Source organism: Petaurus breviceps, unplaced genomic scaffold (assembly GCF_028583685.1).
Source record: "Petaurus breviceps papuanus isolate PSGF00001 unplaced genomic scaffold, PetGlider_PUasm1.0 37, whole genome shotgun sequence".
Taxonomy (NCBI): Eukaryota; Metazoa; Chordata; class Mammalia; order Diprotodontia; family Petauridae; genus Petaurus; species Petaurus breviceps.
This window is the reverse complement of record NW_027186296.1, coordinates 7,185,359-7,205,137: the sequence shown is the minus strand read 5'-3', so window position 1 is coordinate 7,205,137 and position 19,779 is coordinate 7,185,359. Positions and strand designations below refer to the sequence as shown.

The 19,779-nt window shown below is 38.1% G+C and overlaps 2 protein-coding genes across 2 annotated transcripts; one reads left to right on the top strand and one right to left on the bottom strand.

Annotated features, from left to right (window-relative positions):
• Positions 1 to 3,129: 3,129 nt before the first annotated feature.
• LOC138168437 (olfactory receptor 11H6-like) lies at positions 3,130 to 4,264 on the bottom strand. Its single transcript, XM_069097462.1, has one exon. It carries the CDS (start codon positions 4,066 to 4,068, stop codon positions 3,130 to 3,132), a length of 939 nt encoding a protein of 312 aa, XP_068953563.1. The 5' UTR covers positions 4,069 to 4,264.
• Positions 4,265 to 17,204: 12,940 nt separating this feature from the next.
• On the top strand, positions 17,205 to 18,299 carry LOC138168436 (olfactory receptor 11H12-like). Its single transcript, XM_069097461.1, has one exon. It carries the CDS (start codon positions 17,226 to 17,228, stop codon positions 18,297 to 18,299), a length of 1,074 nt encoding a protein of 357 aa, XP_068953562.1. The 5' UTR covers positions 17,205 to 17,225.
• The last annotated feature ends 1,480 nt before the right edge of the window (positions 18,300 to 19,779 follow it).

The window sequence follows — 19,779 nt, the reverse complement described above, 5'->3', positions numbered from 1 at the left end:
CCCTGCTATGCTAAAAACTTGTGGAATAAAATTTTCTCACTTCTTGTGTCCTTTAGGGACTCTCTGGGACTATACACTCAAGAGTTTTTTTTAGGGATCTTTCATATCTTTGTGGTGAAGGTTGTAGATCAGGTACATGAAGAACGAAGTAGAACAAGGCAATAAACTTTATATTCCAGACTGGTTGCCAGATCTTGCACTCACACATATTACCATGACTGAGCATAGAATAGAGACAACACAGTGTAATAGGAAACACATGTTGAGAAGTCTTATTTCTTCAGACCCTCAGTGTAACTCTCAGGACATATCCAAGATTGGTGATATCTGTCAGTGGAGGTACTCAATGGCAAACTGTATAGTATAGAGAACTATAGAACAAAGTATCCCAGTAGAGGATGCAACTCAGTTGGTGACATTACTAACTTACTACAAGTGGTCCCCACACCTATTCTCATTGGGCATGTTCTCTAGTCATGTGTACTCTTGGCATATGTCCTGTCAGTCCCTTTGGAGGTATGAGTATTTGTGGCAGAATGTACCCTTATATATATAGGGGAAATCTTTATGAATACTTACCTTGTTAGTTAATTAGATGATTTTTGCTCTTAAATAATGTGCTTTCCGGTTGGTTGGTAAAAGAAACACATCTTATGATGGGCTTATGAACAAAGGAATTGAGTGGATGCTGAAACCATGTGCAAAATATGTTTTAAACTTTAGCCAACATTAAAAGGGACCCAAGAGAAAGGGGGAGGGTACATAGATATATTATTATTTTAAATCAGGTAATTCATTGGATGTGCCACTAATGAAGTACTATGGGACCATTTAATTATTTATGCATTGCAAAATCAGAAACTGATATGATTTAATCCCTCTATAAGACATTAAATTAGAGGTATTGCCATTTACTTTTCTGCTGTACCCTAAGGCACAGCATTGAACCTTCTAGATGCAACCTTGCATTATGCGTTGTCTCCCCCATAAGAATGTGAGTTTTTTTGAGAGCTAGGCTATTCTGTTTTTTTACTTTTATGCTACTAGACTTTTCTACTTCTTCAGTATACCTAGCTCGTAGCACAGTGCTTTGCACATAGTAAGCATTTCAATTCACTCATTCATTCAGTATTAAAATCATCAAAGATGTAAGATGTACTATGGTGTGTAGAACATTATTACATTCAGAAGAGGTATAAAAGAAAAAGACAACAAAGCTTTGATCTGAAAAGGGCTGGTAGCCTAAAGAAAGACACAATGAACATGAAGAGATTCATATTTTATTATCAATGAACACTCATAGCACCAGCACTTAAGGGACATGAACCCAGACTTAACACACTTAAAATAGTGTTTACATTGTTTCCAACAATGTCCACTCTGCAGGGAAGATCTCCACTGAGAAGTCATCTTGAAGGAGCTAAAATAAGTAACTATTATTTGTGAGTTTTGATAATATGCATGTGATGTGACTGTAACAATATAGCCCATAAGAGGAGATTTTAAATGAAAATGAAATGTTTAAATTCTGTAGTACCCACACATATAGAGAGATAAACGTACATATTATGACTTTTGTTTCCTTGTACTTGTGAATTTTATAATTTCTGTAAGATCCCCATCCCATAGAATGATGTCCATTTATTATTAGACAAGGGCTTTTTACCTTTTTTGGTGTCATAGATCTAATTGGCAGTCTGGTGTTTAGGGACCTTTTCTCAGTTAACTGTTTTTTAAATAACTGAAGGAAATGCTAAATTTCAATTAAAAGTTGAGTGAAAATAAACTTGTAATTTTCTCCCATTCAACCTGAAATCTATCCATCCATCCCTTGGGGATTCAAGTTTGAGGACAACTGTATTAAATGATGCCAGCTTCAGGGCTTATAGAAACAATCCTCGATATATGGACTTTGTGGGAATAACTTGCAAAAACAGGCAAAGCAGAGTCAGACTCCACTACTCCTTCAATCAATTACTATGCCCGCAAACTCATAATATGAAGCTATAGAAGTGAAGACAAAAAGATAGTACCTCATCTAAATAATTAAGATTCAAGAAAATCCAAAATGGAGACTGAAAAGAAAGGAAACAGAGAAAGCAACCCAGGAAAGGAGATTTTAAAATAGAAAGGCAGGAAAACAGTCACTGTGGGCATCATCTTCCCTTGTAGATGTTTCTTGCTTTATGCCAGTGTGGGAATATATACTCACAGAAGAGATGTGTGCCACTTTCTGCCCTTTTCCCACTCGTTTTAAATTATAATGTCCCCTTCTTCACTGCAAAAAGCACATATGTGGGAGGAGGGAGAAAGACAGCCATGTCTTCCTCTAATAAATATCCACTCAGTAATGGAACATATATACCATGATCTATTGCAAAATTGAAATCAACCAGAGGCACTGATATCCATTTACTTGGTGAAAGGGAGCAAAGTGTTTCACCTTAACTGGGAAGTGGGAAGGACTGAACAGCCCACTTACCTTGTAAGAAATGAAGCATAGTACAGAAAGGAGGAGTGATGCTCATACTTGGTAGAAGCATCATTTTGCAGGGGCTGTATTAGAATCTGTATTTGCTTCCTGACTCTGAGGCAGATAAAAATCTTTCCTCAAGCCTAACCATGAGGTTTCTTTGTATTTCACTGGCGATATGACTTGTAAACTGAACAGTTTTCAAGGGCTATATAAGAAGCAGGGGAAGCTTAGTCCTACAGTGGATAGAACTCTGGATCTGGAGTCAAGAAAACAAATTTAGATCCAGTCTGTGAACAGTATACATCCCAGGCAAGTCAATTGAATTGTATCTAGCACAGTTCCCTCAACTATAAAATAGGGACAATAATAGTGTCTACCTCCCAGTGCTGTTGCAAGGAACAAATGGGATAATAATTATAAAGCTGAATTAGCACAGTGCCTGGCACATAACAGACACTTAATTTCTTATCCCCCCCACCCACACACACACATACCCTCTTTCACATAAATCACAGAACCCTAGTAATGAGAGGGAACTCAGTGGCCATCTATTTTTTAACACAAATACAAAAGCAACCCCCTCTATAACATACCCTGCAAATAGAGGGTCAAGGAGTGAAGATCTAAACATTCCTTATATGTCAGAATGATATTCAAATTCTCCCCAGGACTTTTCTCAAGGCAGCCTTAATTTCCTTATTGCGGAAGCTATAGATCATGGGATTGAAGAGTGGAGTGGCAACTGAGTAGAACAAAGTGATGAATTTCTGCATCTCAGGTTGGCTGGCTGACCCGGGGCTCACATACATTATCATGATTGAGCCATAGAAGAGGGAGACCACAGCTAGATGGGAAGCACATGTAGAGAAGGCTTTCTGTCTTCCTGAGCCCTTTGGCACTCGGAGCACAGCTCTTAGCACCTGGGTGTAGGACCCAAGGATGTAAATTAAGGTGATAAAGGTAATAAGGGCACTGACAGCACCACAGGTTAGAGTAGTTTTGGGGACAGGTGTACATGATAAGGCTAGCATTGCCCCTAGATCACATAAATAGTGGTCAATGATATTGGGACCACAGAAGGGCACCCGGGAGAGGAGAGTGACAGGGGTCAGTAACCAAAGGAAGCCACCCACCCAGCATGCAGACACGAGAATGGCACAGAGCTTCCGAGTCATAATGGTGGGATAGTGGAGTGGGTAGCAGATTGCAACATAACGATCAAATGCCATGAGGGCCAGGAAGAAGAGTTCTGTTGCACATAGAGAAAGAAAGATGTAGAATTGGAGTATGCAGCCGTTGTAGGAGATGGTCTTCGTCTTGGAGAGGAGGTTGACTAGCATGTTGGGGACACTGGAGCTGATGTAGCAGATCTCAAGGAAGGAAAAGTTGGCCAGTAAGATGTACATGGGAGTTTGGATCTGCTGGTCTCGCCACACAGCATAGACAATCGTCCCATTTCCCATCAGTGTCAGTGCATACATAATGGAGAACAACACAAAGAGAAGGATTTCTATTTCTTGGCTGCATGAAAAGCCCAGGAGGATGAATTCACTTACAATCCAAGAAATGTTATGAATGCCTAAGGGGGTCATTTCTTCATCACCTTTGAAATGGACATCAATTTGACTATCTTTAGTATTTATACATATATATGTCTCTCTGTCTCTGTCTCCCTTTGTCTCTGTTCTCAGAGTTTTGTGGAATAAATATTTTTATATTTCAGTAAATGTGTCCTCATATGAGCAATATGCTGTGTGTTCTAATACATATATCTATGCATATATACAGAATAGAAACAGCATGTCTATATATGTAAATATCTGTTATGTTGTAGGTATGTATGCCTGTATACAGAAAAGAAAAACCTTCCCAGATTGATGGCAATACTCAGGATTCAGGATTACCTCCATGCTACTATGAATCCCAAAAGAAGGGTTCACTTGAGTTCTCTAGTTCTGTTACTTCAAATACTCCATCTTTCAAAGGAGCCCAAGGTAAATGATAGAATGAGAATATACTTATTTTGAAGAGTTCATTCTCTTGAATAGCTAACATGTTAGAGAAAGTCAGTAACAGTGATTGAAGAGCAAAGGGAATGTCAAGGTCACTTGAATCATTCAATCCAATCATCAGACAAGGAGAAATTCATTTCTGTAGTGTTATTAATGATAAGACTGGGGTTTTATGTTAAAGTATAAAAACTGATGACCATTAATTAATAGATAGAAAAAACCCTTTCATCTTATAGATGAAAAAGGAGAAGCCCAGGAAAGTTATTTGCCCAAAATTTCATGGATATTAAAAATGTAAATTTGAACCTATTCCCCATCTCTAGAGCTTCTCCTCTTTTCTACTTTCTCACCACTTTCTTCATGCAAAATTGTACCCTTACCCAAAGTTGCAGTTCTTCTGGGGTAACTGATTTCATCTAGGTATTAGGCCATCTCATTCACATGAAAGTGTGAAAGAGAATCAAGAATGGAGATTACCTTTCAAATTCATTGCCATAGATAATTCCCAGAGGCATTTTCTCATTTCCATCCCCTTTCCTAATACAGACAAGCACCTTCACTGCTACCCTTAAAATTAGGTTTTATTGGCTTAAGGACAGCTCTATTTCCACTCTGCCACACTCTGTATCTTTATTATTTTCCTTTATTTTTTATCAATGTGTTCTGTGTAGACACAGAGAAACTGTCTAGCAGTTTCTTTGTATATTTAAAATCACTTGGCTCAGCGACTGGCATAACAGAAGCTGAGGTATGCAAAGAATTAGGACACGTAATCAATAATTTCATCTCCGAGTTCAGATGGGAATTCCCACTTTTTAATTATTACTATATGTGTGACTTTGGGCAATTGACTTAATGTCCTTGGACCTCTATTTATCTGTGAGATGAAAATATATTACTACATCAACTCTGAGAAGTCTTGTAGCCCTAGATTTATGATCTTAAAGATTTACCAATGTTTTAAGCTATATTGTCTCTTCTCAGTGTGACCATAAGCAGATAAAACAAATCTGTTACAGAAGGTAGGATTTATACTTTGTAATATGGTAAAAGAAAGAGTGGGTCATAAGAGGGAAGTAGTTTCATGTTTGGTAGACTGAGCATGGCAGGAACTGAGAAGCAAGGATATTGTGACGTCAAGTAAAGTGTGTGTTTGATGCTGGAGTGAAAGACTTGGGAAGATAGAGTTAACGTTTAAGAGAAATATAAGTGCCTGGAGAAAGATCACCTTCCTTGCTTGGATGGAACATTAATGAGAGTGAGGAAGTCTCTGTTCCCATGATAACTCCAATGCAAGTGAGATTACAATAAAGGTAAAGGAAGTTGATTAATTCATATACATCCTGAAATAAGGTATATGTCCTATTATGACCTTTGATATATATTATAAGACTTATCATTAATTCCAAAGTAAATTCCGGAATTTCATTTGGATTGGAAAGCCCCTCATGGTACATCAGGAGCGTGGAAAAGTTCAGAAATCACACTCTTTTTGTTTTTTTTTTTTAATAGGGGCAAGGATCATGCCATCTTTCCTAGCCTTCTAGTCTGAAGGTGTATTTCTCATTCCTTTTCTGTAATATGAAATTAAAATTTAATTCCCATAATGGGTAAGATTAAGCAATTATATGAAAAGAATTAGGACCATATATTTATAGAGAGAAATTATCTATTCTAGCTCCCATCAGTTTACACATATGGTAAGTAAGGCCCAAAGCCAAAGTCATACACTTACTAAATGGAAGACCTGAGAACTGAACCGAGGACCTCTGAGTCTATGTATAGTCAAGTACTTTCCCCACTACATCACACTGTTTCCCTAAAGTAGCATAGTCCGTTCCTCTGGCCCTTGCATTTTACAGAATGCGTCATTCGGATAGAGAGCCCATCGCCACTTACCCCAGCAATCTATATCCAGTGTTAGATATAGCAGCTTCTTATGCTCCAGTCACCTAAAGGAGTACCAGCACCTGACTTTTGTTAGAAGAGGTACCATGTATTACTGTAATAAGACAGTGTTCTCTGGAAGTTCTTACTTTCTTATTCTTTCCTATTCCTACTTGCTTTTACCCTTTTGGGACTTCTCCTAGAGGAGCACCAGGAGAAGTTACTGATTGCTCTCTTGGGTAGGTAGATTTTATTCTTAGTGAGTAGTGATAAAGAAAATAACAGAACTTAAATCAGCATTACAAGCAACCACCCCCTCCTTCCTTCCTCTTCTCTCCATCCCAGTCCTCCAGTGTAGAATCACAGGGGACCAGAGAACATCAAAGCTAAGAGGGACACAGGTGGTCATCTAGTCCAATTCCCTCATTTTATTTATTGATGACAAAATTAATGTCCAGAGAATGGAAATGACTAGCCTTAGGTCAAATAGCTAGGAATTGGCAGGGCTGGGATTGAAATGTGAGTTTTCTGTGCTTCTTGTCTCTAAGACCAGTGCTCTTTCTGCTTCCAAACAAGTGATATGGAGACAAAATGCACCTGACAAATGAAAAGGGTAGTAAGTAAACTGACATGGTTGACCTAGATGAGTAGTAGGGAATCATGTTTCAATTTTTTTGCAGTTCCTTTTTGAAGGATTTAGATGTTCCCTCAGAAGAAATATGCCAACCAATAGTGCTAAAAATAGACTTTTACAAATTACAGGCATATCTTACTTTACACAAGGGAAAATGTCTCATCTAGGGGGCATTATTGGGAGACTGGGTGGGAGTCATGGGAGAATGCTTGGGGACTCAGCCTTGGATACAATCATCCTCAGCCAGGAGGAGGAAGGAAATGATGATCCAGGTGAAATGCACTATACTACCTTAGCACCAGGGTAAGCTAGGTTCTGGGTGACTCTTCCGTGTTTTTGCTGAGAGATGCTTGTCTTATATAACATGATTTAATAGCAAGGTGGAAGAGGGCCAAGTACTTTATAAGGAGGGGTGGAGTCTAATTCAGGTGAATCTCATTGATTTCTTGTCTATAATATCATAGGCTAGGGAGTGCTAATCTTATAGGAAGTGGGAGGTTTTTTAGATTGTTTGCAGGCATATAACACTTTTGATGGAGAGGAGGTAAGGGTTCCAGGAAAAGGTGCAAAGTAGAGGTTCTAGGCAGGAGGAGTATCTCCAAAATAAGAACATCAAAAGGCAGTGGAATAAATGGGCCAGGCTCTTTAAACATGAATACTTTTATTCTTAAACTTAATTTTGTTAGAGAGATCGATTAAGGGAATTTAGAGGAAGGCCTTTATGCCTTTATAAAAAAGTATATATTTATCTTGAAAATAATGGGAATCCATGAAGGATTTTCATCAGGTCATGATAGACTAAAGTGGCACTTTGGAGAAATTCATTTAACAGAGTGTGTAGTACAGGTGGTAGAGAAGGAGAGTGGTTAAGAACAAGGAGGCTAATTGGGAACCTGGTGCAATAATGGCATGAGGTGATATGAGCTTGGCCTAGGTTGGATGAAGGAATGAAAAGGAAGGACTTATTTGAATGCCCATAAGAGTTAAGAATCAATAAGAGTGGCTGAAATGTTGAATTTGGCAAGTGAGGGATAACATGTTATAAAAGATGACAGATATTTCAAGCCTCAGTTTTTAGAATAATGTTATTTCTCTAGACAAAGATAAGAAATAAAAAAGAAACTTTTTAATAAAGTTGTCAGTTATAATATTAGATACATGTTAATTTTGACATCCTCAAGGGAATTTCAAGTAGGGAAATGTGTGACAAATCAGGACCATAGAAGAAAAAATGTGATAATCATCTTTTTTTTTGTCGCATTTGGTCACAGAAAATATCATATAGTAATAAAGTCTCAGAGTGGGAAAGGATCTGGTTGTTTTTCAGTCATTTCAGTCATGTTATCTCTTCATGACCCCTTTTGGGGTTTTCTTGGTAAAGATTCTGGAGTGGCTTGCCATTTCCTTCTAGAGCTCATTTTACAAATGAGGAAACTGGGGAATATGGGGTTAAGTGACGTGCCAAGTGTCACAAGCTAGTATGAGAGAGGGAGAGAGAAGGAGAAGGAGGGAGACAGGAAGGGACAGAGGGAGGTAAGGAGAGAGGGAGAGAGAGAGGTCACATCCCACTTTTTACAAAAAAAATTGGCATAAAATCTGGGATGATTTTTCAGTGAAATAGAATAACAATGATGTGTGCTATATACAAAAGTAAACAGAAATAATATTTGACAATAAGATTTTGAAAGTATTTTGCATAAAATATCTCACCTGATCCTCACAACAGATTTGTGAGGTAGGAATTGGTCTCATACCCATTTTACAAATGAAAAGGCTGAGGTTGAGAGAAGTTATGTGACGGCATCAGAGTCTCACAATTGCTAAGGGCTGGAGACAAGATTTGAAACCAGGTCTTTGTGACACCAAGTCCAGCAAGCTCTCCTCTATGCCAGGTTACTTGGTTCTAGCTGTGCTATTAGCAATCTGTGTCTAACATTGGGTAGCTCTCAGAGCCTCATTTTTCTCATTTGTAAAATAAGGAAAGTGGGGCAAGATAATTTCTTTTTCTTCTTTTTTAAATTTGGACTTCATCTTGTGAAAGAGGATTCACAACATAAGGCAAAGATCACCTTGGAAGAAAAAACAAAGAAAATAATATGCTTCAATCTGCATTCAGACACCATAGTTCTTTCTCTGGATGCGGATAACATTTTCCATGACTGATCTTTTGAAATTGTTTTAAATCATTGCATTGCTCAGAAGAGCTAAGTCTAACAAAGTTGATCATTGTGCAATGTTGCTATTACTGTGTACAGTGTTCTCTTGGTTCGACTCCCTTCACTCAGCATCAGTTCATGCAAGTCTTTCTAGGTTTTTCTGAAATCAACCTGCTCATCATTTCTTATGAAACAATAGTATTCCATCAATTCATACAACACACCTTTTTTCTGGTTGTTTATCTTTTTATTTATTTATGTATTTATTTGTTTTTAGGTTTCAGCATTCTGTAATGGAAAGGCAAATTTAAAGATCTTCCCTGCCCCTAGGCCCTTTGATAGGCTTAAGAGACTCTGAGAACTTTCCTTGATTTGAAAATATACTCTGCCTCCTAATAGGCTGAATGTGGTCACATGGAGCCTGTGGCAGGAGGCTTGGTTTTCAGGAATGCCCACACCTTGATGCTGTGTGATTGGGCAGTGGGTCAAGTGGGTGGTTACATTCTCTGACCCAGGAGAAGGCTATATAATCCCTGATGTGAGGCTTTGCTTTGGGGGCTCACTTTGAGAAGTGTTCTGTGATTTGATTAGATGAGACTCTGGGAAGCCATTGTTGAGAGCCCCCTGGCTTTGAAAAACCCAGATGTTGATGGCAACTGTGATTTGGTATGGATGTAATGGTTGGACAGTTTGGAAACCTGTCTGCTTGATCTGTTTATCTGTCTTGATAATTCTGTCTTTCTACTCTGAAGTTCGGGGTGCTGACCTTTTTCCCCTGAACTAGGTAAACAATATATGTTTGACTGATTAAAGTAAGATTGTTAACCCATTTTGAATTGCTTTCCTTTAGCAAAGCAGATCTAAGAACCTGTGTTGGCAGCCACTCTGGGGATGCTGGGGTGCTTGCTGCTACACATTCACATTCATAAAATTTTGAGTTCTAAAATTTCCCCCCTCTGTAGGATGGCATGCAATCTGATATAGGCCATATATGTACAATCATATTAAACATTTCCACATAATGTCATGTTGTGAAAGAAGAATTAGAGCAAAAGGGAAAAACCATGAGAAAGAAAAAAAGCAATGAAAAAGAGAGAGAAAATAGTATACTCTGATCTGCATCCAGACTTCTTTCTCTGGATGTGGATAATATTTTTCCACATTTTGTATTTTGTATTTGTATTATGTATTTGTATTTTGTAATTGTTTTAGATTATTGCATTGCTCAGAACAGCTAAGTCTAACAAAGTTGGTCATTGCACAATGTTGCTGTTACTGTGTACAATGTTCTCCTGATTCTGTTCCCTTTACTCAGCATCAATTTATGTACTTCATTCCAGGTTTTTCTGAAATCCACCTGCTCTCCATTTCCTATGGAACAACATTCATATACCACAACTTGTTCAGTCATTCCCCAATTAATGGACATAACCTCAATTTCCTGATTCTTTTCCACCACAAAAGAGCTGCTATAAATATTTTTGTACATTTGAGCCCTTTTCCCTTTATTATGATTTCTTTGTGATGTAGACCTAGTAGTGGTATTGTTGAGTCAAAGTGTATGCACAGTTTTGTGAACTTTTGGGCCTCATTCCAAATTGCTCTCCAAAATGGTTGGCTCAGTTCACAACTCTACCAACAATGAATGCATTCCAGTTTTCCCATGTCTTCTAAAACATTTATAGGCTTTCATAATTTTTAAGGTCCCTTCTAAATCCAAGATTTTATATCTCTGAGTCTTGTTGATATATCAGTCATTTTAGTGTGTATGGCATCAGTAACTCTTGGGATAATGGCATAACTGGCAGGAAACCTAGCACATTCTGGTCTAGGAAGTTGTAATGAAGAATAATTTCATATTTAAGTGGCTCTTTTTCAGGTATCTCCCTACATTTATATGAATTTAAATGAGCTTAGGTCTGGATTACTTCTTTCCCAACCCATTCTGTATCTTTCCTCTCATGATACACTAGAACCTGGACTAAAATGTCATGCCCTTGTAAAATCTCAAAAAGGAGAATTTGTCTCCTTAAGCTAGGAATGCAGAAGGATGCTGAGAGATGGCAAAGGATTGCTAGTAAGTATTTACAGATATATGTTGAATATAAAAATTAAAAAAAGGCTTACTATGTGCAGAAAATTTGGGAAGGGGGAGTGTTATGAAAAACATTTAGGTTATTATCCTTGACCTGTAGTTTTAAAAATCTTGCAGGCTGATATAATTTCCATATTCCTACATCCATTGTCTCTACCAATATATTTCTTCTTCACCTGCTAATATGATATAGGTATAGATTATATATACTATGCTAGTATAAGTTGTCCAAATGGGTTCATGCCCTATCTTCCTTAAGCTTAAGGAAGCTATCACTTTACTAATTATGCAAACAAAAAGGTCAGCAAAAGAGTTGTTCCCTGGACATCTCAAATCACCAAGAAATGGCTCAAGCTACATTATTCCCAATGGCCACCAGAGGGAGATCAGCACACATAAATTCTGACTACTCTTCCCACCACTGAACCCCAGCTTCCCTGCCCCCACCCCCATTCTGAGACCAGATTCTAAATATGGCTTCAAAATCGTATTTTAAAAACTTGTTTGAATCCATGGTTGCACCTCTATCCTACATATGAACTTGTCCTATCAGTCAAACAAACCTCAAAATTCCAACAGCTTATTTCATATTTTGTGGTTACTTAGCATATTAGAAATAGAAAAGTTGGGGGAAAAATGATTAAATTCTTTTTTATGTAACACACAACTCACCAACCTCCCCAAACTCCTCCAAGGTGCCTCCAATTCATGGGTGCCTTAGAAAAGTCCTGAATTATCCACAGAAATATTATTCATAAAACAGAAATAAAGAGAGATGTGTGGGTCTGGAATTTGGAGCTTAAAAAGAAAGGCAATGACAGCAAGAGGAGAGAAGTCAGGTTGCTGGCTCTGGCTTACTATTACTTAAGCTTTTATAATGGATGACAATCTTTCTTTTCTTTTTTCAAATTTATTTACTTACTTTTTTTAGTTTACAACATTCAGTTCCACAATCCCTTGAGTTTCAAATTTTCTCTCCCCCCAACCCATGGCAGCATACAATCAAATATAAGTTGTAGAAATACCTTCACATTAAATATTTATCAGTTAAATTGTAAGGGATTATAACCAATGGAGTGAACAATGAGAAAGAAGGGGCAAAACAAAACAATACACAAAAGAGAGAGAGCAAGTAGTTTGCTTTAGTCTGCATTGAGACGCTGTAGTTTTTCTCTGGGTGTGCATATCCCTTTCCATCATTAGTCTTTTGTAGTTCTCTTCTAGCATTGTATTACTGAGAGGAGCCCAGTCTATCAAAGTTAATTGTCACACATATGATGTGTCTGTAATTGTGTACAAAGTTCTGCTCTCCTCATTCAGCATCAGTGCATATAAATCTCTCCAGGTTATTATGAAGTCCATCTGTTCCTCATTTCTTATAGCACAATAGTATTCCATTACATTCATATACCACAACTTTTTTAGTCATTCCCCTATTGATGGACATCCCCTTGATTTCCAATTTTTTGCCACCACAGAAAAGAGCTGCTGTAAATAATTTTCTACATACTGGTCGTTTTCCCACCAGCATGACCTCTTTGGAATACAGCCCAAGAAGCCATATTACTGGGTCAAATGGTATGCACTTTTTTTTATAGCTCTGTGGGCATAGTTCCAGATTGCTCTCCAGAATTTTGGGTCAGTTCACAACTCCAGCAACAATGCATTAGTGTTCCAATTTTTTCCACATCCTCTCCAGCATTTATCATTTTCTGTTTTGTCATCTTAGCCAATCTGAGTGGTGAGATGTGGTACCTCAGAGTTGTTTTTATTTGCATCTCTCTAATCAATAGTAATTTAGAGCATTTTTATATACTTATATATATCTTTAATTTCTTCCTCTGAAAACTGCCTGTTCATATCCTTTGACCATTTGTCAATTGGGGAATGACTTGTATCCTTATAGATTTGACTCAGTTTTCTGTATATTTTAGAAATGTGACCTTTATCAGAGACACTGGTTGTAAAATTACCCCCCAATTTTCCACTTCCCTCCTAATCTTGGTTTCATTGACTTGATTTGTACAAAAACTTTTCAATTTAATGTAATCAAAATGATCCATTTTGCATTTCATAATGCTCTCTAACTCTTATTTGGTCATAAAATATTCCATTCTCCATAAATCTGACAGGTAAACTATTCTTTGTTCTCCCAGATTGCTTACAGTATCAACCTTTATAAATAGATCATACACGTATTTAGACTTGATTTTGGTATATGGTATAAGATATTGGTTTATGCCCAGTTTTTGCCATACTATTTTCCAGTTTTCCCCAGCAGTCTTTGTCAAATAGTGAGTTTTTATCCCAGAAACTGGGGTCTTTGGGTTTATCAAACAGTAGATTACTATAGTCATTGACTGCTGTGTACCTAATATATTGTACATAATCTCATGTACTAATGTATTCTACTGAGATGGATGACAATCTTAAGCACTTTGGAATGCGTTTTGATCCAATATATTTCACTGTGGAGAAAATTAGTCCAATTTCTTGGTTGTTTCAGAGAATTTTGGTGATAACCCATTTAGGAGTTTCCTTAGAGCAGGGTTTCTTAACATATTATGTGTCATGGAACCCTTTGGAAACTTGGTGAAACCAAAATTTTGTAGCCCTTCTCAGAATACTTTTTTTTAAATACATAAATAAAACAAAATTATAAAAGAAACCATCACATTGAAAAGATTTACAAAAAATACTGTAAGAAGAACACCTACATAATTTCACAGGCTTCAGCTAAAAAAGTTCTTCTCAAAAATCATCAGTGGCTGTCTATCGCCTATCAATTTAGATTCCTTTATCTGGCCTTCAAGGCATCATGAAAAATGAAAATTGAGCATGCTGACGATCACCCTTCTAGAGCTTTCCCCTTACCTTGAAATAAATCTGTTGTCCTTCGGATTTTATGCAGGCCTGCTTCCTGCTGGCAAATCTTAGGGATCTGTCACTAGAGACTCAACAGCAGTCCTGATGCCCTGAGTTGTGGGCACCACTTACTGTGGCCAGTGCAGTTGGTGGGCTACAGAGTGGTGAGAATAATGAGATGGTGGTATAAACAATAGTCTGTTTATGACAGGATCATTTCATGCAGAGCCAAAGATGCAAGAGGTTCACAGAGTTTATATGCCCCCCAAAAGAAGGTCTACATGACCCAAAAAGAATGTAGAAACCCCAAAAGAATGCAGACAATGTACAAGGACCCTCCTTTGATCTTGTTTACTATTTACCCTTGCTTAAGGTTAGTTATTTATTAGGGAAATATCATAGGACCATGTCCTGAGGCAAAAACAAAAAAAAAGATTACATGCCCTCTTGCTTATCTGCCCTGTAACCTTTCAGGTAATAATATAGGGGAGGGGAACATTTCATTAGCAGAGCTGGGGAACTCCTGACCTGAGTTCAAATTCAGGCTCAGACACTTAAAACATACTAGCTGTGTGACCTTGGGCAAGTCACTTACCCCAATTGCGCTTCCCTTCTCCCTCCAAATAAAAAAGCAAAAAAAAAGTCAATAAATTAATAATAAATGAAATGAGGTAATTGGATAAGATGACCTCTTGTGTCCCTCTTAGCTTTGATGTTCTCTGGTCCTTATGATTCTATACTGGAGGACTGAGATGGAGAAAAGAGGAAGGAAGGAGGGGGTGGTTTTTTGTAATGCTGATTTAAGTTCCATTATTTTCTTTATCACTACTCACTGAAAATAAAATTGACCTACCCAAGAGAGCAATCAGTAGTTTCTCCTGGGGCTCCTCTGGAGAAGTCCCAAAAGGGTAAAAGCAAATAGGAATAAGAAAGCATAAGAAAGCAAGAATTTCCAGAGAAAACAGTCTTCTTACAGTAATCCATAGTTCCTCTTCTAATAAAAGTCAGATGCTGGTACTCCTTTAGGTGGCTGGAGCATAGGAAGCTGCTATCTAACACTGGATATAGATTATTGGGGTAAGTGGTGATGCACTCTATATCTGAGTGGCACATTTTGTAAAATGCAAAGACTGTGGGGAAAGACTACACTACTTTAGGGTGATGTAGAGGGGAAAAGTACTTGACTATGTGTGTACTCAGAGAACCTGGGTTCAAGTACGAGGTCTTCCATTTAGTACCTATGTGACCTTGAATATGACCTTACCACTCTGGGCTTTGGTTACCACATCTGTAAATTGTAAACTAATTGGAGTTGAACTAGATGACTTCTATCTATAGATATCTGGTCCTTTTTCTTTTAATATAATTATTTAATCTTACTCATTAGGGAAAATAAGGTTTTATTTCATACTAGAGAAAAGAATGGGAAATGACTCTTCAAACTACAAGGCTAATAAAGATGGCATAATCCCTGTCCCCATATTAAAAAAAATAGAGAGAGTATGATGCCTGAACTTTTTTTAACACTGGGGGCTTTCTAATCCAAATGAAACTCTGAATCATGCATTGGACTTAATGATAACTTTTATAAAATGATATCAAAAGTCATATCAGGACATATGCTTCATTTTAGGTTGCAGATGAATGAAGCAACTTCCTTTGCTTTTATTGTAATCTCACTAGCATGAAGCTATCATGGAAATGGAGATTTCCTCACTCTCAATGAATGTTCCATCCAAACAAGGAAGTGGACCTTTCTCAAGGCACGTGTATTTCTCCTAAATTTCCACTTTCTCTTCCTAAACCTTTCACTTCAGAATCAAACACACACTTTACTTGAATGTCACAATATTCATGCTTCTCAGTTTCTGCCATGCTCAGTCTACCAAACGTAAAACTTCTTGCCCTTTTATGATGCATTCTCTTTGTCAGATTCCAATGTGCAAAGCCTACCCCTACATTGGTTGCATCTGCTTATGATTGCACTAAGCAGGGACAATATGGCTTAAAACATGGGAAAATTCATAAGATCATAAATCTAAGGCTACAAGAGACCTCAGAGATGCTGTATGTAGTATTACCTACTCATCTCACAGATAAGGAAAATGAGGCCCAAAGAGGATGTCAATTGCCCAAAGTCACACACATAGTGAAATGGAGAGTTGTCCTTAAGCCAATAAGACCTGAGTTCAAGGGTAGTAGTGAAGGTGTTTGTCTGTATCGGGAAAGGGAACGGAAATGGAAAACTACCTCTGGGAATTACCTATGGCAATGAAATTGAAAGGCAATCTCAATTCTTTATTCTCATTCACATTTTCATATGAATGATATGGCCTAAAACTTAGATGAAATCAGTTATCCCAAGAGAAAGGCAACTTTGTTTGGGAAAGGGGATAATTTTGCATGAAGAAAGTAGGTGAGAAAGTAGGAAGAGGTCAGGTTTTTGAGGCAGGAGAATGGGTTCAAATTTGCTTTTGACTTTTTAATTTCTGTGTAATTTTGGGCAAATCACAATTGCCTGGGCTTCTCTTTTCTCATCTATAAAATGAAAGGGTTGGGGACCTATGAGTTCTTTTCTAGCTCTTGGTCCATGGTTATCAGTTTTTCTACTTTAACCAAAAACCTGAGTCTTATCATTAACACTAAAGACATGAATCTCTCCTTGTCTGGTGAATGGATTAAGTAACTCAAGTGACCTCAACATTCTCTTTGCTCCTCAATCACTGATGCTTTCTATAACATGTTAGCTATTCAAGAGATTGAACTCGCTCACTTTAAAATAAGATTTTTGTTCCATCATTTTTCATGTGCTCCTTTGAAAGATGAAGCATTTGAAGTAGCATAATTAGAGAACTCCAGTGAAGCCCTTCCTCTGAGATGCATTGTGGCATGGAGGTAATCTTGAATTCTGAGTACTTCCATCAGTCTGGGAAGGTCCTTTTTCTAAATACATACATGCATACACACTACATACATACATACATACATACATATACACATGTGTATATATATACACAAAAATTTGTATTGTGCGTATATGTGCATACATGTATATATTGAAACACATGGCACATTACTCATCTGGGACATTTCCTGAAATATGAAATTATTTATTACACAATACTCTGAGGACAGAGAGAGACAGAGACAAGATAGAGAGACATATACATATATATATATATGCATGAATATTAAAGTTAGTCAAATTGATGTCCATTTCAAAGGTGATGAAGAAATGACCCCCTTAGGCATTCATAACATCTCTGGGACTGTAAGCAAGTTCATCCTCCTGGGCTTTTCATGCAGCCAAGAAATAGAAATCCTTCTCTTTGTGTTGTTCTCCACTATGTATGCACTGACACTGATGGGAAATGGGACGATTGTCTATGCTGTGTGGCGAGACCAGCAGATCCAAACTCCCATGTACATCTTACTGGCCAACTTTTCCTTCCTTGAGATCTGTTACATCAGCTCCACTGTGCCCAACATGCTAGTCAACCTCCTCTCCAAGACCAAGACTATCTCCTACAATGGCTGCATCCTCCAATTCTACATCTTTTCTTCTCTATGTGCAACAGAACTCTTCTTCCTGGCCCTCATGGCATTTGATCGTTATGTTGCAATCTGCTACCCACTCCACTATCCCACCATTATGACTGGGAAACTCTGTGCCACTCTGGTGTCTGCATGCTGGGTGGGTGGCTTCCTTTGGTTACTGACCCCTGTCACTCTCCTCTCCCAGGTGCCCTTCTGTGGTCCCAATATCATTGACCACTATTTATGTGATCTAGGGGCAATGCTAGCCTTATCATGTACACCTGTCCCCAAAACTACTCTAACCTGTGGTGCTGTCAGTGCCCTTATTACTTGTATCACCTTAATTTACATCCTTGGGTCCTACACCCAGGTGCTAAGAGCTGTGCTCCGAGTGCCAAAGGGCTCAGGAAGACAGAAAGCCTTCTCTACATGTGCTTCCCATCTAGCTGTGGTCTCCCTCTTCTATGGCTCAATCATGATAATGTATGTGAGCCCCGGGTCAGCCAGCCAACCTGAGATGCAGAAATTCATCACTTTGTTCTACTCAGTTGCCACTCCATTCTTCAATCCCATGATCTATAGCTTCCGCAATAAGGAAATTAAGGCTGCCTTGAGAAAAGTCCTGGGGAGAATTTGAATATCATTCTGACATATAAGGAATGCTTAGATCTTCACTCCTTGACCCTCTATTTACAGGGTATGTTATAGTGGGGATTGTTTTTGTATTTGGGTTAGATATGATGCCAACTGAATTCCCTAACATTACTATGATTCTGTGATTTATGTGAAAAGGAGTAAGTGGGTGGGGATAAGAAATTAAATGTCTATTATTTGCCAGGCACTGTGCTAATTCAGCTTTATAATTATTATCCCATTTGATCCTTGCAACAGCCGTGGGAGGTAGATGCGATAATTGCCCCTGTTTTCCAGTTGAGTAAACTGTGATAGACATAATTTAATGGACATGCCTGGGGTGTATACTGTTCACAGACTTGAATTTGACTTCTTGACTGAAGATCCAAAGTTCTATCCACTGTAGTACTTAGCTTCCCCTGCTTCTTCTTTTTTATTTTTATTTTTTTGCTTTTTGAAGGGAAACTGGAGTTAAGTGACTTGCCCAAGGTCACACGGCTGGTAAGTGTTAAGTTTCTGAGGCTGGATTTTAACTCAGGTCCTCCTGACTCCAGGGCCAGTGCACCACCTAGTCTCCCCCTGCCCCTGCTTATTATAACTCTTGAAGAGAGTTCAGTTTACAAGTCGTATCGCCAGTGAAACACAAAGAAACCTCATGGTTAGGTTTGAGGAAAGATGTTATCTGACTCAGAATCAGGAATCAAATACAGATTCAAGTACAGCACCTGCAAAATGGGGCTCTTACCAAGTATAAGCATCATTCCTTTTTTCTATACCATGCTTAGTTTCTTCCAAGGTAAGTGGGATATTGAGTTCCTCCCATTTCCCAGGTAACCTGAAACATTTTTCTCCCCTTCACCATGTAAATGGACGTCAGCACCTATTGTTGATTTCAATTTAGCAATACATCATGGAAATATATGTTCCATTACTGACTAGAGGAAGACATGGCTGTCTTTGTCCCTCCTGCTGCATGTGTGCTTTTTTTTTTAAAGTAATTGGGGTTAAGTAACTTGTGCAATGTTACACAGCCAGTTATTTTGTGTGGGTGTTAAGTATCTGAGGCCAGAACTGATCCTGGGTCCTCCCGACTTCTGGGCTGGCACTCTTACTCACTGCGCCACCTAGCCACCCCATTGCGTATGTGCTTTTTGCAGTGAAGAAGGGAAAGTTATAATTTAGAGCTAGTGGAAACAGGGCAGAAAGAGTGGCACACATCTCTTCCATGAGTATATGTTCCAATACTGGCAGAAAACATGAAATATCTATAAGGGAAGATGATGCCCACAGTGACTCAATCTTCCTGCCTTTTTATTTTAAAATCTCCTTTCCTGAGTTGCTTTCACTGTTTCCTTTCTTTTCAGTCTTTTCAGTCTCTCTTTTGGATTTTCCTGAATCTTAATTATTTAGAAGATGAGGTGCTATCTCTTTGTCTTCACTTTTATATTTTCACATTGAGAGTTTGGGGGCATATTAATTGATTG

Excerpts from the sequence above, each read along its gene's own strand:
- LOC138168436 (XM_069097461.1), top strand. The coding sequence starts at position 17,226 with ATGAAATTATTTATTACACAATACTCTGAGGACAGAGAGAGACAGAGA.
- LOC138168437 (XM_069097462.1), bottom strand. The coding sequence starts at position 4,068 with ATGACCCCCTTAGGCATTCATAACATTTCTTGGATTGTAAGTGAATTC.